This window comes from Abramis brama (assembly GCF_963993115.1).
Source record: "Abramis brama genome assembly, chromosome: 8".
NCBI lineage: Eukaryota > Metazoa > Chordata > Actinopteri > Cypriniformes > Leuciscidae > Abramis > Abramis brama.
In genome coordinates, this window is record NC_139970.1 from 11,782,685 (window position 1) to 11,808,249 (window position 25,565).

The 25,565-nt window shown below is 39.2% G+C and overlaps 1 protein-coding gene and 1 long non-coding RNA gene across 2 annotated transcripts in view; both read right to left on the reverse strand.

Moving 5' to 3' along the window:
• Positions 1-17,622: 17,622 nt before the first annotated feature.
• On the reverse strand, positions 17,623-18,727 carry LOC311088920. The gene is made up of 3 exons (XR_014607584.1): positions 18,622-18,727; positions 18,356-18,445; positions 17,623-17,810 (listed from the first exon to the last, which is right to left on the reverse strand). It is a non-coding gene; the product is annotated as an uncharacterized lncRNA (long non-coding RNA).
• Positions 18,728-19,619: 892 nt separating this feature from the next.
• LOC311087838 (uncharacterized protein) overlaps positions 19,620-25,565 on the reverse strand; it is a gene marked incomplete at its 5' end in the record, with an annotated part of 30,609 nt that continues 24,663 nt past the window's right edge. Inside the window, 10 exons of the mRNA XM_084121308.1 lie at positions 19,620-19,918; positions 20,104-20,198; positions 20,310-20,399; positions 20,946-21,125; positions 21,206-21,584; positions 21,827-21,877; positions 22,019-22,113; positions 22,308-22,616; positions 24,040-24,207; positions 24,399-24,476. Coding sequence (XP_083977434.1) covers positions 20,398-20,399; positions 20,946-21,125; positions 21,206-21,584; positions 21,827-21,877; positions 22,019-22,113; positions 22,308-22,616; positions 24,040-24,207; positions 24,399-24,476 — 1,262 coding nt within the window. The 3' untranslated portion in view covers positions 19,620-19,918; positions 20,104-20,198; positions 20,310-20,397. The remainder of the gene's footprint in view (positions 19,919-20,103; positions 20,199-20,309; positions 20,400-20,945; positions 21,126-21,205; positions 21,585-21,826; positions 21,878-22,018; positions 22,114-22,307; positions 22,617-24,039; positions 24,208-24,398; positions 24,477-25,565) is intronic.

The following is a 25,565-nucleotide window of genomic DNA, read 5'->3' on the forward strand; positions in this document are numbered from 1 at the left end:
CCTTTTATTATGATCAGACAGTATAGTATCAAGAAGGTTTGACGACCCGGGACTTGAACTCGGGTCGCCCAAAGCTAAAATAAAATTGTGAGGGCACTGACCACTAGGCTATTGAAGCTTTGATCTACAGCAATTTGATAAATATTAGAACCTCATTGTGTACGAAACATAGGGGGAACAGAATCCGACGGCAAAAAAACAGCTGTCGAAATCCATTCCCCCACCCCAATGATGAGAGATGTTGATGTATCGGCTTAAAATATGCTTATTCTATTCTGTGTGTGGATGGAGCTTAAACAGCATCAATTTGATAAATATTAGAACCTCAGTTTGTCAGAAATATGGGGGGAACAGAATCCGACGGCAAAAAAACAGCTGTCGAAATCCGTTCCCCCACCCCAATGATGAGAGATGTTGATGTATCGGCTTAAAATATGCTTATTCTATTTCGTGTGTGGATGGAGCTTAACTTGCATCAGTTTAAAGAATGTATTTCCTTGCCTTTTATTATAATTGGACAGTATAGTATCAAGAAGGTTTGACGACCCGGGACTTGAACTCGGGTCGCCCAAAGCTAAAATAAAATTAGGAGGGCATTGACCACTAGGTTATTGAAGCTTAAGTCTACAGCAATTTGATAAATATTAGAACCTCATTGTGTACGAAACATAGGGGGAACAGAATCCGATGGCAAATAGTTCAGCTGACGAAATCCGTTCCCCCACCCCAATGATGAGAGATGTTGATGTATCGGCTTGGATGGAGCTTAACTTGCATCAGTTTAAAGAATTTATTTTCTGGCCTTTTATTATGATCGGACAGTATAGTATCAAGAAAGTTTGATGACCCGGGACTTGAACTCGGTTCGCCCAAAGCTAAAATAAAAATTTGAGGGCACTGACCACTAGGCTGTTGAAGACAGCAATTTGCTACAATTTGATAAATATTAGAACCTCATTGTGTACGAAACATAGGGGGAACAGAATCCGACGGCAAAAGAACAGCTGTCGCAATCCGTTCCCCCACCGCAATGATGAGAGATGTTGATGTATCGGCTTAAAATATGCTTATTCTATTTTGTGTGTGGATGGAGCTTAACTTGCATCAGTTTAAAGAATGTATTTCCTTGCCTTTTATTATAATCGGACAGTATAGTATCAAGAAAGTTTGATGACCCGGGACTTGAACTTGGGTCGCCCAAAGCTGAAATAAAATTGTGAGGGCACTGACCACTAGGCTATTGAAGATAATGATTTACTGCAATTTGATAAATATTAGAACCTCATTGTGTACGAAACATAGGGGGAACAGAATCCGACGGCAAATAGTTCAGCTGTCGAAATCCGTTCCCCCACCCCAATGATGAGAGATGTTGATGTATCGGCTTAAAATATGCTTATTCTATTTCGTGTGTGGATGGAGCTTAACTTGCATCAGTTTAAAGAATGTATTTTCTGGCCTTTTATTATGATCGAACAGTATAGTATCAAGAAAGTTTGATGACCCGGGACTTGAACTCGGATCGCCCAAAGCTAAAATAAAAATTTGAGGGCACTGACCACTAGGCTATTGAAGACACTAATTTGCTGCAAGTTGATAAATATTAGAACCTCATTGTGTACGAAACATAGGGGGAACAGAATCCGACGGCAAAAAAACAGCTGTCGAAATCCGTTCCCCCACCGCAATGATGAGAGATGTTGATGTATCGGCTTAAAATATGCTTATTCTATTTTGTGTGTGGATGGAGCTTAACTTGCATCAGTTTAAAGAATGTATTTCCTTGCCTTTTATTATAATCGGACAGTATAGTATCAAGAAAGTTTGATGACCCGGGACTTGAACTTGGGTCGCCCAAAGCTGAAATAAAATTGTGAGGGCACTGACCACTAGGCTATTGAAGATAATGATTTACTGCAATTTGATAAATATTAGAACCTCATTGTGTACGAAACATAGGGGGAACAGAATCCGACGGCAAATAGTTCAGCTGTCGAAATCCGTTCCCCCACCCCAATGATGAGAGATGTTGATGTATCGGCTTAAAATATGCTTATTCTATTTCGTGTGTGGATGGAGCTTAACTTGCATCAGTTTAAAGAATGTATTTCCTTGCCTTTTATTATAATTGGACAGTATAGTATCAAGAAGGTTTGACGACCCGGGACTTGAACTCAGGTCGCCCAAAGCTAAAATAAAATTAGGAGGGCATTGACCACTAGGCTATTGAAGCTTAAGTCTACAGCAATTTGATAAATATTAGAACCTCATTGTGTACGAAACATAGGGGGAACAGAATCCGATGGCAAATAGTTCAGCTGACGATGTCCGTTCCCCCACCCCAATGATGAGAGATGTTGATGTATCGGCTTGAATGGAGCTTAACTTGCATCAGTTTACAGAATTTATTTTCTGGCCTTTTATTATGATCGGACAGTATAGTATCAAGAAAGTTTGATGACCCGGGACTTGAACTCGGTTCGCCCAAAGCTAAAATAAAAATTTGAGGGCACTGACCACTAGGCTATTGAAGATAATGATTTTTTGCAATTTGATAAATATTAGAACCTCATTGTGTACGAAACATAGGGGGAACAGAATCCGACGGCAAATAGTTCAGCTGTCGAAATACGTTCCCCCACCCCAATGATGAGAGATGTTGATATATCGGCTTAAAATATGTTTATTCTATTTCGTGTGTGGATGGAGCTTAACTTGCATCAGTTTAAAGAATGTATTTTCTGGCCTTTTATTATGATCGGACAGTATAGTATCAAGAAAGTTTGATGACCCGGGACTTGAACTCGGATCGCCCAAAGCTAAAATAAAAATTTGAGGGCACTGACCACTAGGCTATTGAAGACACTGATTTGCTGCAAGTTGATAAATATTAGAACCTCATTGTGTACGAAACATAGGGGAAACAGAATCCGACGGCAAAAAAACAGCTGTCGAAATCCGTTCCCCCACCCCAATGATGAGAGATGTTGATGTATCGGCTTAAAATATGCTTATTCTATTCTGTGTGTGGATGGAGCTTAAACAGCATCAATTTGATAAATATTAGAACCTCAGTTTGTCAGAAATATGGGGGGAACAGAATCCGACGGCAAAAAAACAGCTGTCGAAATCCGTTCCCCCACCCCAATGATGAGAGATGTTGATGTATCGGCTTAAAATATGCTTATTCTATTCTGTGTGTGGATGGAGCTTAACTTGCATCAGTTTAAAGAATGTTTTTCCTTGCCTTTTATTATGATCGGACAGTATAGTATCAAGAAGGTTTGACGACCCGGGACTTGAACTCGGGTCGCCCAAAGCTAAAATAAAATTGGGAGGGCACTGACCACTAGGCTATTGAAGCTTTAATCTACAGCAATTTGATAAATATTAGAACCTCATTGTGTACGAAACATAGGGGGAACAGAATCCGACGGCAAAAAAACAGCTGTCGAAATCCGTTCCCCCACCCCAATGATGAGAGATGTTGATGTATCGGCTTAAAATATGCTTATTCTATTCTGTGTGTGGATGGAGCTTAAACAGCATCAATTTGATAAATATTAGAACCTCAGTTTGTCAGAAATATGGGGGGAACAGAATCCGACGGCAAAAAAACAGCTGTCGAAATCCGTTCCCCCACCCCAATGATGAGAGATGTTGATGTATCGGCTTAAAATATGCTTATTCTATTCTGTGTGTGGATGGAGCTTAACTTGCATCAGTTTAAAGAATGTTTTTCCTTGCCTTTTATTATGATCGGACAGTATAGTATCAAGAAGGTTTGACGACCCGGGACTTGAACTCGGGTCGCCCAAAGCTAAAATAAAATTGGGAGGGCACTGACCACTAGGCTATTGAAGCTTTAATCTACAGCAATTTGATAAATATTAGAACCTCATTGTGTACGAAACATAGGGGGAACAGAATCCGATGGCAAATAGTTCAGCTGACGAAATCCGTTCCCCCACCCCAATGATGAGAGATGTTGATGTATCGGCTTAAAAAATGCTTATTCTATTCTGTGTGTGGATGGAGCTTAACTTGCATCAGTTTAAATAATGTATTTTCTGGCCTTTTATTATGATCAGACAGTATAGTATCAAGAAGGTTTGACGACCCGGGACTTGAACTCGGGTCGCCCAAAGCTAAAATAAAATTGTGAGGGCACTGACCACTAGGCTATTGAAGCTTTGATCTGCAGCAATTTGATAAATATTAGAACCTCATTGTGTACGAAACATAGGGGGAACAGAATCCGACGGCAAATAGTTCAGCTGTCGAAATCCGTTCCCCCACCCCAATGATGAGAGATGTTGATGTATCGGCTTAAAATATGCTTATTCTATTCTGTGTGTGGATGGAGCTTAACTTGCATCAGTTTAAAGAATGTATTTTCTGGCCTTTTATTATGATCGAACAGTATAGTATCAAGAAAGTTTGATGACCCGGGACTTGAACTCGGATCGCCCAAAGCTAAAATAAAATTGTGAGGGCACTGACCACTAGGCTATTGAAGCTTTGATCTACAGCAATTTGATAAATATTAGAACCTCATTGTGTACGAAACATAGGGGGAACAGAATCCGACGGCAAATAGTTCAGCTGTCGAAATACGTTCCCCCACCCCAATGATGAGAGATGTTGATGTATCGGCTTAAAATATGCTTATTCTATTCTGTGTGTGGATGGAGCTTAAACAGCATCAATTTCATAAATATTAGAACCTCAGTTTGTCAGAAATATGGGGGGAACAGAATCCGACGGCAAAAAAACAGCTGTCGAAATCCGTTCCCCCACCCCAATGATGAGAGATGTTGATGTATAAGCTTAAAATATGCTTATTCTATTTCGTGTGTGGATGGAGCTTAACTTGCATCAGTTTAAAGAATGTATTTCCTTGCCTTTTATTATAATCGGACAGTATAGTATCAAGAAAGTTTGATGACCCGGGACTTGAACTTGGGTCGCCCAAAGCTGAAATAAAATTGTGAGGGCACTGACCACTAGGCTATTGAAGATAATGATTTGCTGCAATTTGATAAATATTAGAACCTCATTGTGTACGAAACATAGGGGGAACAGAATCCGACGGCAAATAGTTCAGCTGTCGAAATCCGTTCCCCCACCCCAATGATGAGAGATGTTGATGTATCGGCTTAAAATATGCTTATTCTATTCTATGTGTGGATGGAGCTTAACTTGCATCAGTTTAAAGAATGTATTTTCTGGCCTTTTATTATGATCGGACAGTATAGTATCAAGAAAGTTTGATGACCCGGGACTTGAACTCGGTTCGCCCAAAGCTAAAATAAAAATTTGAGGGCACTGACCACTAGGCTATTGAAAAAAGTGATTTGCTGCAAGTTGATAAATATTAGAACCTCAGTTTGTCAGAAATATGGGGGGAACAGAATCCGACGGCAAAAAAACAGCTGTCGAAATCCGTTCCCCCACCCCAATGATGAGAGATGTTGATGTATCGGCTTAAAATATGCTTATTCTATTCTGTGTGTGGATGGAGCTTAACTTGCATCAGTTTAAAGAATGTATTTCCTTGCCTTTTATTATGATCGGACAGTATAGTATCAAGAAGGTTTGACGACCCGGGACTTGAACTCGGGTCGCCCAAAGCTAAAATAAAATTGGGAGGGCACTGACCACTAGGCTATTGAAGCTTTAATCTACAGCAATTTGATAAATATTAGAACCTCATTGTGTACGAAACATAGGGGGAACAGAATCCGATGGCAAATAGTTCAGCTGACGAAATCCATTCCCCCACCCCAATGATGAGAGATGTTGATGTATCGGCTTAAAAAATGCTTATTCTATTCTGTGTGTGGATGGAGCTTAAACAGCATCAATTTCATAAATATTAGAACCTCAGTTTGTCAGAAATATGGGTGGAACAGAATCCGACGGCAAAAAAACAGCTGTCGAAATCCGTTCCCCCACCGCAATGATGAGAGATGTTGATGTATCGGCTTAAAATATGCTTATTCTATTTTGTGTGTGGATGGAGCTTAACTTGCATCAGTTTACAGAATTTATTTTCTGGCCTTTTATTATGATCGGACAGTATAGTATCAAGAAAGTTTGATGACCCGGGACTTGAACTTGGGTCGCCCAAAGCTGAAATAAAATTGGGAGGGCACTGACCACTAGGCTATTGAAGCTTTAATCTACAGCAATTTGATAAATATTAGAACCTCATTGTGTACGAAACATAGGGGGAACAGAATCCGACGGCAAATAGTTCAGCTGTCGAAATCCGTTCCCCCACCCCAATGATGAGAGATGTTGATGTATCGGCTTAAAATATGCTTATTCTGCTTCGTGTGTGGATGGAGCTTAACTTGCATCAGTGTAAATAATGTATTTTCTGGCCTTTTATTATGATCGGACAGTATAGTATCAAGAAAGTTTGATGACCCGGGACTTGAACTCGGGTCGCCCAAAGCTGAAATAAAATTTTGAGGGCACTGACCACTAGGCTATTGAAGACAGTGAGTTGCTGCAAGTTGATAAATATTAGAACCTCATTGTGTACGAAACATAGGGGGAACAGAATCCGATGGCAAATAGTTCAGCTGTCAAAATCCGTTCCCCCACCCCAATGATGAGAGATGTTGATGTATCGGCTTAAAAAATGCTTATTCTATTCTGTGTGTGGATGGAGCTTAACTTGCATCAGTTTAAAGAATGTATTTCCTTGCCTTTTATTATAATCGGACAGTATAGTATCAAGAAAGTTTGATGACCCGGGACTTGAACTCGGGTCGCCCAAAGCTGAAATAAAATTTTGAGGGCACTGACCACTAGGCTATTGAAGATAATGATTTGCTGCAATTTGATAAATATTAGAACCTCATTGTGTACGAAACATAGGGGGAACAGAATCCGACGGCAAATAGTTCAGCTGTCGAAATCCGTTCCCCCACCCCAATGATGAGAGATGTTGATGTATCGGCTTAAAATATGCTTATTCTATTCTGTGTGTGGATGGAGCTTAAACAGCATCAATTTGATAAATATTAGAACCTCAGTTTGTCAGAAATATGGGGGGAACAGAATCCGACGGCAAAAAAACAGCTGTCGAAATCCGTTCCCCCACCCCAATGATGAGAGATGTTGATGTATCGGCTTAAAATATGCTTATTCTATTCTGTGTGTGGATGGAGCTTAAACAGCATCAATTTGATAAATATTAGAACCTCAGTTTGTCAGAAATATGGGGGGAACAGAATCCGACGGCAAAAAAACAGCTGTCGAAATCCGTTCCCCCACCCCAATGATGAGAGATGTTGATGTATCGGCTTAAAATATGCTTATTCTATTTCGTGTGTGGATGGAGCTTAACTTGCATCAGTTTAAAGAATGTATTTCCTTGCCTTTTATTATAATCGGACAGTATAGTATCAAGAAAGTTTGATGACCCGGGACTTGAACTCGGGTCGCCCAAAGCTGAAATAAAATTGTGAGGGCACTGACCACTAGGCTATTGAAGATAATGATTTGCTGCAAGTTGATAAATATTAGAACCTCATTGTGTACGAAACATAGGGGGAACAGAATCCGACGGCAAATAGTTCAGCTGACGAAATCCGTTCCCCCACCCCAATGATGAGAGATGTTGATGTATCGGCTTAAAATATGCTTATTCTGTTCTGTGTGTGGATGGAGCTTAACTTGCATCAGTTTAAAGAATGTATTTTCTGGCATTTTATTATGATCGGACAGTATAGTATCAAGAAAGTTTGATGACCCGGGACTTGAACTCGGATCGCCCAAAGCTAAAATAAAAATTTGAGGGCACTGACCACTAGGCTATTGAAAAAAGTGATTTGCTGCAAGTTGATAAATATTAGAACCTCAGTTTGTCAGAAATATGGGGGGAACAGAATCCGACGGCAAAAAAACAGCTGTCGAAATCCGTTCCCCCACCCCAATGATGAGAGATGTTGATGTATCGGCTTAAAATATGCTTATTCTATTCTGTGTGTGGATGGAGCTTAACTTGCATCAGTTTAAAGAATGTTTTTCCTTGCCTTTTATTATGATCGGACAGTATAGTATCAAGAAGGTTTGACGACCCGGGACTTGAACTCGGGTCGCCCAAAGCTAAAATAAAATTGGGAGGGCACTGACCACTAGGCTATTGAAGCTTTAATCTACAGCAATTTGATAAATATTAGAACCTCATTGTGTACGAAACATAGAGGGAACAGAATCCAATGGCAAATAGTTCAGCTGACGAAATCCGTTCCCCCACCCCAATGATGAGAGATGTTGATGTATCGGCTTAAAAAATGCTTATTCTATTCTGTGTGTGGATGGAGCTTAACTTGCATCAGTTTAAATAATGTATTTTCTGGCCTTTTATTATGATCAGACAGTATAGTATCAAGAAGGTTTGACGACCCGGGACTTGAACTCGGGTCGCCCAAAGCTAAAATAAAATTGTGAGGGCACTGACCACTAGGCTATTGAAGCTTTGATCTACAGCAATTTGATAAATATTAGAACCTCATTGTGTACGAAACATAGGGGGAACAGAATCCGACGGCAAATAGTTCAGCTGTCGAAATACGTTCCCCCACCCCAATGATGAGAGATGTTGATGTATCGGCTTAAAATATGCTTATTCTATTCTGTGTGTGGATGGAGCTTAAACAGCATCAATTTCATAAATATTAGAACCTCAGTTTGTCAGAAATATGGGGGGAACAGAATCCGACGGCAAAAAAACAGCTGTCGAAATCCGTTCCCCCACCCCAATGATGAGAGATGTTGATGTATAAGCTTAAAATATGCTTATTCTATTTCGTGTGTGGATGGAGCTTAACTTGCATCAGTTTAAAGAATGTATTTCCTTGCCTTTTATTATAATCGGACAGTATAGTATCAAGAAAGTTTGATGACCCGGGACTTGAACTTGGGTCGCCCAAAGCTGAAATAAAATTGTGAGGGCACTGACCACTAGGCTATTGAAGATAATGATTTGCTGCAATTTGATAAATATTAGAACCTCATTGTGTACGAAACATAGGGGGAACAGAATCCGACGGCAAATAGTTCAGCTGTCGAAATCCGTTCCCCCACCCCAATGATGAGAGATGTTGATGTATCGGCTTAAAATATGCTTATTCTATTCTATGTGTGGATGGAGCTTAACTTGCATCAGTTTAAAGAATGTATTTTCTGGCCTTTTATTATGATCGGACAGTATAGTATCAAGAAAGTTTGATGACCCGGGACTTGAACTCGGTTCGCCCAAAGCTAAAATAAAAATTTGAGGGCACTGACCACTAGGCTATTGAAAAAAGTGATTTGCTGCAAGTTGATAAATATTAGAACCTCAGTTTGTCAGAAATATGGGGGGAACAGAATCCGACGGCAAAAAAACAGCTGTCGAAATCCGTTCCCCCACCCCAATGATGAGAGATGTTGATGTATCGGCTTAAAATATGCTTATTCTATTCTGTGTGTGGATGGAGCTTAACTTGCATCAGTTTAAAGAATGTATTTCCTTGCCTTTTATTATGATCGGACAGTATAGTATCAAGAAGGTTTGACGACCCGGGACTTGAACTCGGGTCGCCCAAAGCTAAAATAAAATTGGGAGGGCACTGACCACTAGGCTATTGAAGCTTTAATCTACAGCAATTTGATAAATATTAGAACCTCATTTTGTACGAAACATAGGGGGAACAGAATCCGATGGCAAATAGTTCAGCTGACGAAATCCGTTCCCCCACCCCAATGATGAGAGATGTTGATGTATCGGCTTAAAAAATGCTTATTCTATTTTGTGTGTGGATGGAGCTTAAACAGCATCAATTTCATAAATATTAGAACCTCAGTTTGTCAGAAATATGGGTGGAACAGAATCCGACGGCAAAAAAACAGCTGTCGAAATCCGTTCCCCCACCCCAATGATGAGAGATGTTGATGTATCGGCTTAAAATATGCTTATTCTATTTCGTGTGTGGATGGAGCTTAACTTGCATCAGTTTACACAATTTATTTTCTGGCCTTTTATTATGATCGGACAGTATAGTATCAAGAAAGTTTGATGACCCGGGACTTGAACTCGGGTCGCCCAAAGCTGAAATAAAATTTTGAGGGCACTGACCACTAGGCTATTGAAGACAGTGAGTTGCTGCAAGTTGATAAATATTAGAACCTCATTGTGTACGAAACATAGGGGGAACAGAATCCGATGGCAAATAGTTCAGCTGTCAAAATCCGTTCCCCCACCCCAATGATGAGAGATGTTGATGTATCGGCTTAAAATATGCTTGTTCTATTCTGTGTGTGGATGGAGCTTAAACAGCATCAATTTGATGAATATTAGAATCTCAGTTTGTCAGAAATATGGGGGGAACAGAATCCGATGGCAAATAGTTCAGCTGTCGAAATCCGTTCCCCCACCCCAATGATGAGAGATGTTGATGTATCGGCTTAAAAAATGCTTATTCTATTCTGTGTGTGGATGGAGCTTAACTTGCATCAGTTTAAAGAATGTATTTCCTTGCCTTTTATTATAATCGGACAGTATAGTATCAAGAAAGTTTGATGACCCGGGACTTGAACTTGGGTCGCCCAAAGCTGAAATAAAATTGTGAGGGCACTGACCACTAGGCTATTGAAGATAATGATTTGCTGCAATTTGATAAATATTAGAACCTCATTGTGTACGAAACATAGGGGGAACAGAATCCGACGGCAAATAGTTCAGCTGTCGAAATCCGTTCCCCCACCCCAATGATGAGAGATGTTGATGTATCGGCTTAAAATATGCTTATTCTATTCTGTGTGTGGATGGAGCTTAAACAGCATCAATTTGATAAATATTAGAACCTCAGTTTATCAGAAATATGGGGGGAACAGAATCCGACGGCATAAAAACAGCGGTCGAAATCCATTCCCCCACCCCAATGATGAGAGATGTTGATGTATCGGCTTAAAATATGCTTATTCTATTTCGTGTGTGGATGGAGCTTAACTTGCATCAGTTTAAAGAATGTATTTCCTTGCCTTTTATTATAATCGGACAGTATAGTATCAAGAAAGTTTGATGACCCGGGACTTGAACTCGGGTCGCCCAAAGCTGAAATAAAATTGTGAGGGCACTGACCACTAGGCTATTGAAGATAATGTTTGCTGCAAGTTGATAAATATTAGAACCTCATTGTGTACGAAACATAGGGGGAACAGAATCCGACGGCAAATAGTTCAGCTGACGAAATCCGTTCCCCCACCCCAATGATGAGAGATGTTGATGTATCGGCTTAAAATATGCTTATTCTGCTTCGTGTGTGGATGGAGCTTAACTTGCATCAGTGTAAATAATGTATTTTCTGGCCTTTTATTATGATCGGACAGTATAGTATCAAGAAAGTTTGATGACCCGGGACTTGAACTCGGGTCGGCCAAAGCTGAAATAAAATTTTGAGGGCACTGACCACTAGGCTATTGAAGACAGTGAGTTGCTGCAAGTTGATAAATATTAGAACCTCATTGTGTACGAAACATAGGGGGAACAGAATCCGATGGCAAATAGTTCAGCTGTCAAAATCCGTTCCCCCACCCCAATGATGAGAGATGTTGATGTATCGGCTTAAAATATGCTTGTTCTATTCTGTGTGTGGATGGAGCTTAAACAGCATCAATTTGATGAATATTAGAATCTCAGTTTGTCAGAAATATGGGGGGAACAGAATCCGATGGCAAATAGTTCAGCTGTCGAAATCCGTTCCCCCACCCCAATGATGAGAGATGTTGATGTATCGGCTTAAAAAATGCTTATTCTATTCTGTGTGTGGATGGAGCTTAACTTGCATCAGTTTAAAGAATGTATTTCCTTGCCTTTTATTATAATCGGACAGTATAGTATCAAGAAAGTTTGATGACCCGGGACTTGAACTTGGGTCGCCCAAAGCTGAAATAAAATTGTGAGGGCACTGACCACTAGGCTATTGAAGATAATGATTTGCTGCAATTTGATAAATATTAGAACCTCATTGTGTACGAAACATAGGGGGAACAGAATCCGATGGCAAATAGTTCAGCTGACGAAATCCGTTCCCCCACCCCAATGATGAGAGATGTTGATGTATCGGCTTAAAATATGCTTATTCTATTCTATGTGTGGATGGAGCTTAACTTGCATCAGTTTAAAGAATGTATTTTCTGGCCTTTTATTATGATCGAACAGTATAGTATCAAGACAGTTTGATGACCCGGGACTTGAACTCGGATCGCCCAAAGCTGAAATAAAATTGTGAGGGCACTGACCACTAGGCTATTGAAGACAGTGATTTGCTGCAAGTTGATAAATATTAGAACCTCATTGTGTACGAAACATAGGGGGAACAGAATCCGACGGCAAAAAAACAGCTGTCGAAATCCGTTCCCCCACCCCAATGATGAGAGATGTTGATGTATCGGCTTAAAATATGCTTATTCTATTTCATGTGTGGATGGAGCTTAACTTGCATCAGTTTAAAGAATGTATTTCCTTGCCTTTTATTATAATCGGACAGTATAGTATCAAGAAAGTTTGATGACCCGGGACTTGAACTCGGGTCGCCCAAAGCTGAAATAAAATTGTGAGGGCACTGACCACTAGGCTATTGAAGATAATGATTTGCTGCAAGTTGATAAATATTAGAACCTCATTGTGTACGAAACATAGGGGGAACAGAATCCGACGGCAAATAGTTCAGCTGACGAAATCCGTTCCCCCACCCCAATGATGAGAGATGTTGATGTATCGGCTTAAAATATGCTTATTCTGTTCTGTGTGTGGATGGAGCTTAACTTGCATCAGTTTAAATAATGTATTTTCTGGCCTTTTATTATGATCGGACAGTATAGTATCAAGAAAGTTTGATGACCCGGGACTTGAACTCGGGTCAGTCAAAGCTAAAAAAAAATTTGTGAGTGCACTGACCACTATAGTCGGGGAGCCAAAGTCTCAAAAGCTCAATAAAATGGGTTGAACCTGACATGGTCTGCCATACTTTTTATTCGTGTTTTTTCTGTTAACTTTGACCTTAAGAACCAATAATTGGAGGGTCTGCTCTGCCGGAAATATCGCAAAAAATTTTTTTTGCCCATTTTAGTGTATGCACTCCTTATTTTTTATCAGAAAAATGTACAAAAATATTTTTTTCCTCAAATCCTCAGTGGGTTGGGTAGGCTGTCAATAAATGCATTCCAGATACACAGAACACATGTGCTGACAACATCCACTGAAAAAATAACTCTTAAAACACATTTCTACATGATTTTGCATCAATTTAATGCAAAAAAATAGGCATTTTCTCACTTTTTTTCCAATATTTTCATCTTTACTTTATTGGCAATAAACTTTTCACCCAAGTTTTGACATCAGTCAATATGTCATTCTTTTCACCAAACAGAATTCTCATTCCACAGAAAAAATCATAAAAATCCAACCAAAATCAATGGATCTGTGATTATTTATTATGATGCTCAGAACCTCAGTGGAATTTTAGGTTACTCTCAAAATTCCGAAAGACATACTGGATATTTAACTGGATATATAGTTTTTAATGTCCACATTATTAAGCATCATGGCCCAGGCATCTTTTTAATTTCAATATAACCCTGTTCTCCAAATGGAAATGTGTCACACAAGGAATATAATACAGCAAAATGACTTTCATTATTTTATTGCCTCAGATGACAACTATTACAACTTTAACAGAACAAAATAATTTAACATAACTTAATTAACAGGTCCCTGTGAGGTGGGATAATCAGGAGGGTGGCACACTGAAGATACTGCTCTGGGGACAGACCTTCACCCTCACCACCTGAGGAGACAGCAAACAAGACCGGCAGGCTGGGTTTTACAGCAGCACATTAAAAGATGCACCCCTCGGCGCATCTTGCCAAAGGTGTAATAGGAAGGCATCTTCAGTTGGTGGAAGGCAACGCATGTCTCCTTTGATGCTCACAAAGAGATGGGCTCGCAGTGCATCTAGAGTACCACCAAAGTCACTCTGTCAAAGAGTGACACCATATATCGCCGTGCTGCTGTTATAACCTCTTCCTGAACATCCAGGCTTACCTCAGGGTCACTGTACCTGCACAGCGGCAGAAGGTCTGTCAGGTGTTTAATAGGAGTTGTGTAGGTGGTAAAGACCAATTTTTTGTGTGAACAAAGAAAACATCATGATCATGCGTAATAAATCATAATTCATGATGATGTACTCATCTTAGTTAATGTTTTAATTAAGGTGTTGTTCATCCATGAAGTCATGAATGAAAAACGTTGAACTCATGTTAGTTCCTGATGATTCATGAGATATTAATGCATGAATGAATGCATATTTCATGCATGAATTTATACATGAATTCATGCATGAATTTATACATGAATTCATGATAATTCATGTACCCTTACCGTAAAGTGTTACCATGCTTCCTTTATTTTCCAGCAGGATTTGCACCTGCCCACACTGCCAAAAGAACCAAAACCTGATTCAATGACCATGGTATCACTGTGTAATTACTGTGTGATTTCATGTAATATTCAAATTTTTTGAAATCCTGTTTTCGTGGGTTTTATGAGCTGGAAGCCTAAATTATATACAAATAAACAACTAAATACTTGAAATCGTTTAAGTTGTGGGCCCTGAATCTATAATCTATGGAAGTTTAACCTTTTGAATGGAATTATGGAAATAAATAAACTTTTCCATGATATTCGAATTTTTTGGAAAGGGTCTGTATATCCCGAACGTCGTCAAGGAAAATGGTTAATTATTGCCGTGTTTCAGGTTGTACCAACTTCCAAAAGTTATTAAAAACCAGGACGAGGAATGCCAGAAGTTATCAGAGGAAAGGAGGTTGGCAAAGCTCAACCAAGATCTAACTCACGTGGGAAAAATCTGGACAACATCCGGATTTGGTCGGCACATTTCTTGTCAGATATTGTGAAATGTTGATTGCAGCGGCTCATAATAAATTTTCTAGTGTAATGATAATATTTTTAATAGTAAATAGTAAAAACAACTATTACAGACCAGTCCAATCTTATTTATGGTACAATACCCATCACAATCTTTGCACATCAAGAAATCAATTGGTAATATTCCCCCCAAAATAGTATATTTCTGGCGCACACAACCATCATAAATCCATCATGGTTTTCTCAGAAATGTGAAGCTGAACAATAATAATTAGAAATGTTTCTCGAGCATCAAATCATCATATCAGAATGATTTCTGAAGGATCATGTAACACTGAAAACTGGAGTAATGATGCTGAAAATTCAGCTTTGATCACAGGAATAAATTGCATTTTAAAACATATTCAAATCGAAAACCGTTCTTTTAAATTGCAAAAGTATATTACTGTTTTTACTGTATTTTTGGTCCAATAAATGCAGTATTAGTGAGCAGAAGAGACTTCTTTCAGACACATTAACCCCAACCCTTTGAACATTATAGTGTACATCAATCATCACAAAGCATTTTGAATTTCATTTCTAAATGAGATTTTTTTTATGTTGATTTATGGAAGTTTGGGTCTGGATGTAAAGATAAAAGATATTTATATGAACTTAAGCATGAAGTTAAAAAAAAAAACCTAAATGGTGAATTGAGAACATGTGAGAACATTTCGAAAGCCTATTGGTGGCTTGTCTGCAAATCTTGTACCTCTGTGTGTATTGTGTAAATAAAACTGCCATAAGATGCATATTTACTGACATGTCAAAGTCTTTTTTCATTCAGAATTGTGTATTTTTAGCCTGGGTTTCCCCATGCTGCCTTGCGCGCAGTGCGATTTTATTCACGCCTCAGCGAGGGGACCAATCACAGAACGGGGAGGGAGCAGCAAGACAATGACGACGTCTATGCGACACAGAAGCAGTCTGTTTATATCTATGGATCCAACATGGCAGCAGACGTGAAGTTACCTTTCGATGCAGCCTTAGATAGTGATAGTGACCCATCGTCTTCTTCCTCGTCGAATTTCTGTCGCTCTACATACGTCATCTGGTATAATTGAAACGATTGGCTATGAGTTACGTACAGGCGCATTTGATAGCCCAATAAACGGCTCTGGGCATTCGTAAACCACGCCTCAAATACGAGAAAATGAGCATGTGGTTCCCAGACCACGTCTCAATGAGAAGAGGTCTGATGTTAGCCAGGCTAGTGTATTTTCACAATTCTTTTCAATTTGTTTCAGGTCATACACTGAACAAATCTGAAAAACGTATCCTCTGCCGAGATAATCCATCCACCTCACAGGTGTGGCATATCAAGATGCTGATTAGACAGCATGTTATTGCACAGGTGTGCCTTAGGCTGGCTATCAATATCACAATTCATTGGAGTGTGTGTGTGTGTGTGTGTGTATATATGTGTGTGTGTGTGTGTGTGTGTGTGCGTGTGTGTGTGTGTGTGTGTGTGCGTGTGTGTGTGAAAAAATCACAGCTTCATCGGAATGTTACGAAACTTAGTGACTTTTATGGCATTAGATATTGAGGATAAAAAAATTGAGGTCATGATCCGAGCAGGCTAAGTGGTCATAAAAAAAACAGTTCCTTTTGTGCTCTTCAGTCAAAAATGACCGACCATAGGAAATGAATGGGAAATTGACAAAAACACAAATATTCTGAGAATTTTTGTGTACAATCTACAAATCGTGCTCAACAATGAAGGGGTGACACTCTTAAACATCAAGAGTGCAAAACAGACACACCCACTCACACACACACACATACAAACACACACACACACACACACACACACACACACACACACACACACACACAGCAGCTCATTTGCATTTAAAGGGACACATAAAAACGGCGCGTTTTTGCTCACCCTCAAAAGTGACAACTTTAACATGCTATATAAAAATATCTGTGGGGTATTTTGAGCTAAAACGTCACATACACACTCTGGGGACATCAGATACTTATTTTACATCTTGTGAAAAGGCCATTATACCACGCCTTTAAGCTGTTTTCCTCATGGGGACCCAAAAATGGTTGTAGAAGGAAAAGGATTTCCGATACTGTCATCTTTGTAGGGACATTTCGTTAAAACTAAATATAAAAAAGTGTATAAAATATAAAAGTGAAACTCCTCCAATGCCAATCTGTGTGTGGGCACGAGTAGCCAGTTGTGTAATTCTTATTTTTATTAATGATTCTTATTCTTGCGGTACCATGACTTGAATAACTGCACTAATGACTTGAAAGATAATAGTTAATTATGTGATGTAATAGTGTTGTCCAGTTATGTCCTCTTCAGTGTCTGTTTAGCACCAAAAACACTCATATATCACCAGTAGATGGCGATGAGTGAGTGAGTCAATATATCACTGACAACCAAGGATGGACAAATAAACCATCATAAATAGCGTTTAACAAATGTAAACAAAATGTAAACAGTGTGAAAGATGTGCCATTTTTCTGCCTGTGATATTGTTTTCATTTAATTTGTATCTATTTTGTCTATTATTGTTTGTCACTGTTTTATATTTGTTATTGTTGCATAATAATAAATCCATATTAATAATAAAAAATACATCCAAATTAATAACAAGTCCAAACGAAAAAGCCCATTTACAATTTTCTTTAACGTTTATTACAAATATACATGCAGCATTTCAATTCAACAGATACAAATGTTAAATAAAATATAAACACGTTAAACAAAATAAACACGTTCTGAGTTTCTGTCAGGTTGGTGTTGGACTTCTGGCTTCGGGTCAAGTCTCGAGCTCGGAGCTCTCAGCAAGCATGTTATTTCCTATCCAAAACAAAGAGTATATGAACAAGTCAACTCATGAATGTTTTTTTAGAGCTAGAACAGAATTGAATTCTGTTTGGTTTACTGATTCTGTTATTTTCCTGTTTACTACAGGGATGCTGCATTAAAACAATCTGTATAGTATCAAGCGCTATATAAATGAAGGTGATTTGACTATAACAAGAACATTCCCAGCTAGCAAAAAGTCGTCTATTAGACGTTGAATAGACGTAAATCTTCAACGTCTAATTACGGTCCACTGAAGGTTGAAAATGAAAATTGAAAACATTGAAAACAGGTCAATCTTCAACGTTTACTCGATGCCTATTGACAATTGTCAATTCTCAAGTCCCAACACATCAACATGCCAAATAACATTTTAGATTAACATATGAATGAAACAAAGCTTTAAAGAGAGAATAGCTTTATTATACTTAAAACAGCACATTTTAAATAAAATATAGTGCAATAAAACACGGATTTCACATTCCAAGAGTCAACACAAAACACAACTCAGAAAATTGACACTACAAATGTTCACACACCAGCTCTCCCGGGAGCATGTTCATGTGTCTCAGCCATAGCAGCCCTGATTTCAACTTCTGTGGCAGTTTTACTCCACTTCATTACTGCAGCTGCAAAAGAAAATATATTAGATGGTGCATGAATAAACCACGTCTTACATCATTAAGGCTCCCACTACACACTGTATTTACATTTAATCAATTAACAATTGCATGGATTTGCATACCTTCCCAAAAGAAATACAATTGGTAAGCTAAATTAGATATATATATATAAACATGATTACCTTTTACCACAGAGTAAAAAATGGTATCCTGGAAGGCTTGTTTCGCACTGCTACCCCGCGCCCCTTCATGTTGAAAGAAGCCATTAGGCTGTTGGTGAAAAGCCTGAGAATACATGCACAAAATCATAGGGTGAGGTCCACGCCTACATTCTACAAATATTCCTTTATGCTTGCATTATTCCTAATGAATCATCTCTTTCCGCATTTTTGATTTTCTATGTGCTAAGAGGAGGGCAAACAGAGCAGGCAATGAGTAAAAATGTAACTGCATAATTACATTCTATATTCTGAGCATGTGACAGTTGTTTAATACCTGTCCATCACTTTATGGACGCAGTCTTTATCGTTCCTCCCTCCCACCATTGAGAGCTGGGACACCTGTACATGACACATGAAAAGACACTCAATACATTATGAATAAACCCATGGTGTTGGTAATATACTGATTGTTGCCAGATTGAGCTTAAATGGGAACTGGTCATGTTGACTCATCCATACATGTTGAGTCCATGCAAAATATTATGGGACAGTAGTACACCTCTAATACAAAGGCATGAAAATACGCCTTCACTGTGTGTCCCTCAATTACACATTCTATAAAGCTGTGCATGTTAACAGATGCACTAGAAAAGAATAATTTTGTCCAATATAGATCATTTAGACTTTTTGGAGACTGGGGGGGTCTAGTCTAATTGACATAGTTTAGTCCAATTTCTGTATAAATCTTACCCTTTGTTCCCAGAGGTTGCGGTCCTTGAGATGTGCCTCTTCTTGAGCAAACTCTTCTAAGGTTTCTAGCAACATGGACAGCAGAATTCAGGGGCTCATAGTGCCTCCCGACTCTTTTTATCTCATCTAGAATTTCAACTAGCTTTCCAAGCACTGACTTCTGGCTTTCTGTGGAAGAAAATACATTCATTTATTTTTGTCAAGTATTTTATAAATCTTACTTTATGATTATTAAAGAATGATACAAAATAATAAATATTGACCATGGACGTACTAGCTTGAGACATGGGGAATAAGCCTCTCTCGGACTGTGATGGCCTTCGAACTCCACGCTGAGGTGTGAGAGAACACCTAGATCCTGAAGAAAAATAACAATAAAAACAGCGTTGAAGCTCATTGAAATAGTTGTTAATTCTCCTACCTCACTTATTGACATTATTGCAGGAGCAGCTGTCTTTAAAAACTATGAAGAATGCAACTAATCATGGACTCACTGCCCTACCTTTTCTGCTCCCGGACTGTGATGGCCTTCGAACTCCACGCTGAGGTGTGCGAGAACCTCTAGATCCTGAAAAAAACAAACAAAAAAAGCGTTGAAGCTCATTGAAAAGTAATATTACAATAATTGAGGTTGGAGAATTGACAACTATGAAGAATGCAACTGATCATGGACATGAAGAAATTTACTAGCCAATGGCGATTCTATTGCCAAGGTGTGTGTAGAGGGTTGTAAAAAAATGTTTACTGACTTACTGGCTGACTCTGGACTAAATGCTTCTGATGATTCAGACCTTGTGGGTGAACGGTGAAGCGTTGGACGAGAACATCCAGAAACTGGATACGCGCAACTGGAAACAGGAAGGTTGAAAGACTTTGTTTTGAGCCCAGACTTAAAAATACTTTATATTCCATTTGCATTGTGAGCAAGTAAAGTAGAATAAATAAAAACATGAAATTACTGTCTGAAGATGCAGGACTCTCTGGTTGTCTAATGGCGGTGTTAGCCAGTTCTGGGGGTGCAGGTAACTGGAGCAGCATTGCATTTTGTCCTGTGGTTGTTAAAAGAAATTCCAAAACCAGAAGCATCAGCAACTTAAATGACAGAAAAACTCATATTGCCAACCATTCCCTGAAGCTTGATGACTGAATTACACCACTGGACCAGCCCAGCCATTTTACTCACCCCTATTTGAAAATTAATTTGAAAATCTCACTACAAATAATCCAGAATTGAAGACAAAAGATTATAATCCTCCTCTGCCTGTTAAACTTCCTCACACCTGAAACTGATCGAGTGAATCTCCTCAACTTCTCCAATCTGGTGTAGATGACGATCAAACCATTGATGTTCTAACATCTGCTCTAAGCTGGGGCGTTTAGTTGGATCCCGGGCTAGACACTGTCTAATCAGATCCCTGCAGTCTGTACACATTTTAATAAGGAGAGAGCTGGTTAGTCATGACCATGTGACCTGACATTTTCGCTATACGTTGAGCTATATCTAAAAATTCTGACACACTTCAACCTTTAACTTTCTGTACAAATCGTTTGCTTTATGTGTGTGTTTATCAATTTTATCATCATTATTCACTCACATTCGGATAAGTTGCTGTTCTGAAATATAACTTTGGCTTGTGTGATTTCCGTTCTATTAAGAAAAGGGAGACATGCATTCGACAACTTGTACAGCAACACTCCTAGAGACCAGACATTTGCTGGGACGGCGTGGAATCGAGGTTCTGTCAAGACTTCAGGTGGGCAGTATTTCAGAACTCCTGTAAGAAAGACATTTGCACATCGTTGAGCTTTTTTTTTAAAGCATCATCAAATAATTAGTACCTTCAGGTTTCCTCACCCCTGTATATGTTGCTCTCGTAGCCTTCACTACTAAACAGCTGACCGCAGCCAAAGTCTATCAGCTTGAGGTCTATCGTGTCTTTCTTCAACAGGAAATTCTGCGCATGAATGTCATTATGGAAAACACCACGATGGATGCAGTGTTGCACTGCCCGCACAGCCTGTATCATGACGACCCGTGAGAACCAGTCACTCCAAGGCTGACGAGTGATTGAGTCCAGCAAGCTCTCGCAGGGTTCGGGATACTCCATGACCAGAGTGAATCCTTTAGGATCTTCAAACCACTCGTACAGTTGTATGACGAAGGGGCTTATGGATTCTCGCCTCATCATCATCAGCAGCGCCACTTCTGTAACGAGAGGTTCGGGATGCCCAGGCTAGAGAGAAGAAGCAGATAGAAGGTTTGCTGGGTAAAAATCTGAAGAAAACATCATTTTGAAATGTACTATTCTATGATCTTTTTAGATGCGTTCAAAAGAGCCTTTTCAGCTCAAAGTTATTTGGTGCCTCTAGGCTTATTTGTTGATCACATTTATACCTAACGCTTCCTACGGGTGTATTAACTACAGTAATCTGCACTTAAACAACTCCACACACATTCAGGTTTTGGCCAACTTACAATATTAAGATAGCGATCGTTGTCAATCTTGCGTATCCGCTTGATGGCAACCTGCACACACAAAAACCCAGTTTCAATGACAGTAACAGTATTCAAGCACCTTGTACTAAGTATTAAACCATCTGTAAATTGTTTGAAATGTGTTTTGATGCATGCAAGAGCAAAATGTTTGTACAATTCAGTAAGATTTACCTTTTTGCCATCAAATTTGCGTATTCCCCGGAACACCCTTCCAAATCCTCCGGATCCAATCATCTTTTTCACGTTATAGAGAGACTCAAAGGACTCTGAAAAACACACAGAAAAATATGAGACAATTATTAGCTTGCTAGATCCATTGTTTTATTTAAAAAATATCAGTGCTGGTCGAGCAACAGCAAATCGGATGTTAAAATGTTAAAAACTGACTCAGTTGAAAAACTTGAAATAGCAAAATCTCTCTCTGTAGACTTTACACCGCCCAGCCTTATTTCAGTCTCACCTGTTGAGCTCTTGTTCACTGGAGAAGCCTCCACGGCACCCTGAGCAGTTCGGCCAGTTGATGTCTCTGTTGGCTCGACAGAAACTGGACCCGGCAGACACAGAGACCCTTCGAGGCTGTCGGACCTTGACAAACCCTGTTGGTTTGGGCTCTCCGATCCATCGCCACTCCACCTCCACTCGGCGCAGTACGAGCCTCGGCTGCTCAGACTCAACGGCTCGACACAGGCCTCAGAGAGGGACCAAGATGAGGATGACGCGATGCCCGGAGAAGAATCTCTGGAAGCAGTTCTCCAGGATCTGGAGCGGCCTGAGGATGGAACATTTCAGACATCAAAAACTGTTTTTTGTTTTGTTTTTTTAATAATATTAATTATCAATGTCAGTGCTGGTCACATCAAATTGTAACTTTGGTTTCACTTTATTTTGGTCCCTTTAAAGGGGACATATCATGCCAAATGCACTTTTTTAGCCCTTAAATGCATTTTGTTGTATATTTGGAGTGTTTAGAAGTACAGAAAATATGAAATTATTCTCTTCAGGTGCTTCGTTGATATCTTTATATTCTGTTTTGGTCATATTTTTCAACCTGTTCTGATTTTTCTGTTATCTATGACGTTTTTTGAACTATTACGTCACAATATTTGCAGCGGAACTGCCAAATAAGGACATTGACTTCCGGCCCAACACTTCGAGCAATCCGCCATTTTTATTTCTCGCTGCAATTTTGTAGTCCAAGCTAAAGGATGCAGAAGTTACGAGAGGGTAAGTTAAAATGTTCGGTTGTTGGATGTAGTAACCCACACGCTTCATTACACCGTTTAATGTAGATGAACTGCCGCGCTTGTGACAGGGCGCATGTTTAACTGAAAGAACGAGCAGAGAGAGAGAGAGACCCGGTCGCGCGCGCGCTCCCTCTCTTCGGAGCCAGGCGAAAGTGTAAACAAGACATCACCGTCTCCAAACTAGACGCTGTCTTGCTCTCTCTCCCTCGCACATATTAATCAAAATAAATCGACACGGTGGTAAAAGGTCGGAAGACCAAAGTTTCATGTGTAAATACAGTAACACACCATTGCGATACATCCATATGAAGACGTTGTTCTACAGGTTCGTCGTCTTCATTTTCATCTCGCTCCTGCTCCGACTCTGGCTCGAACGTGTAAGGCTGGCTGGACAAGTCTTCCGTTGTTGACGTTTTGTTAATAACGTGTGAATAAAAAGTTTCTGTGCCGCAGATAATCGTATCTCTGCTATCAAACTACAAAAATGTCCGAACGGGGTGGAGTTGAACCGAGTGTGGGCGGGGTATGAAGTGTCTCAATTGTATTTAAAGAGACCGCACCAAAACGTGTTGCTCTCAGACACACATCAGAAAAGGGGTAGAAAAGGGGCCTGTGGAGCTATAATAATGAGGAATTCAGACCCAAGCATTGCAGTTCCGCTTTATATAGACTACAAATGTATGATTTATATGTAAAAAGGAACAATTTAAAAGCATGATATGTCTCCTTTAAGACATTCTATAAGTCTATAAGTAACATTACACCTACATGTCTACTAACTCTCATTAGTAGAGTATTAGTAGACTCTACTAGAGTATTAGTAGACAGTAGACTTTCCCCTATTATAATAAATAATATTATAATGGGGGAAATAATTTTAATATTCTGTAAAAACAAGCCTTATTTTGAGTGGAAAACAAGATAATACTGTTTAAAATAATGATTTACCATTACTTGGCTTGACGCCGGAGTGATCTGGAGCAGGTGATGATGGTTCCGGAATAAAAGGCTCCACAACATCCACAGCACTACTGGAACAGCAGCAGAAAACAGCCTTCAAAGCCCTCCAGATCCTGAGGAGACAACCAGGTCTCTTCGTACGTTCTGGAGCTATTTCTGAAATGAAGAAAAAACAAATGAAAACAACTATTAGACACATCTGTAGTTGCAAAGTTACTTATAGTCGACAGAATGTTCAAAAGGGACCATCAAAATAAAGTGTTACCGTTACTTTAGTTGACAAATCAGCCATTGAAAATAGAAATAGAAACTAAGCCATTACTTCTTTATTAAAAGCATATTCTGACCTCTGCGAGAGTGTTTAGACGAAGTGGACGGACGTCCATCATCTGGGTTCCGCTTCGCCCTCGTCCCGCGAGCCTGACCTGTGGACACAGAAACAGAAAACTCAGAAGACAGAGATGTTAAATATCCAGGACGATCCTGGCTCTGGGTCGGGTCTGGCAGCGGCAGAGGTGGACAGTAACAAAGTACATTTATTTGAGCAGGGACGGACTGACAATCTGTGCGTTCTGGAAAAGTCCAGAACGGCCGTCCAACCGAGGGCCGTCGGCACAAAAAAAAAGTCTAATAAAGCAATATGAACAGCCAACAGCAGGGGCACTAATACGATCACTTATATGCTACGTGTAAAAAAAAAAGAGTCGGCCTACTAGCCACTGACTTAATAGTTTTATAAGGCTTACCTAGCTATTGCACTTTTAAATTTGCTTACATTATATTTGAATAGTTATAAGTTATAGTAGGCTTTATAGCAGTTGCGTCTGATAAACATCAAATGGGAAACGCTCAAAAAGCGGAACGAAACTTGTTTGATCTGTGCGCGGCCAAAGCAAGCAGGGCTGATCTCGATAACGCGAACATTATTACACAGAGCTGCGCGATCCACTGAGAAGCATTTCAATTCAGCGCAGAATTCTCTATTATAAACCCACAGATGACTATGTGATTTAAGTTAGTTAAAAGACAGATGAAAAAACAGGCGAAACAACAAACCAGTTAGAAAACATTTCACTCCACAACTTTACTGTAGTAAAACTGTAGTAAAACAAACTTTTTTTGGCAGAAATGTGCCTGTATATATTCATATTAAAAATGCTTTTATATATAGTCATGTTATTAAAGTTATTAAGTTGTTATTAAACGTAATGTTATTAAATGTAATCAATGCAGTAATGTTTTTGTTTAGAAGTTATGGCAGTTTATTTATTTTGCATTTATATTAATACTAAATATTTGTTTTTGATAACACATACTATAGATTTATAGAGAAAAAAAAAATCAATATATATTTTCATAATTTTTCAGGAATTGTTTAAAACTGCCTGAACCAGAACCAGATCTCAAGATATTTTATTATTTTGCATATTATGGTGAAAAGTAAAAAAAAAGTTAAAGGTAAAGTTAAAAAGCACCATGTTATATGTATAATAAATATTTTTGAGTATAACAAA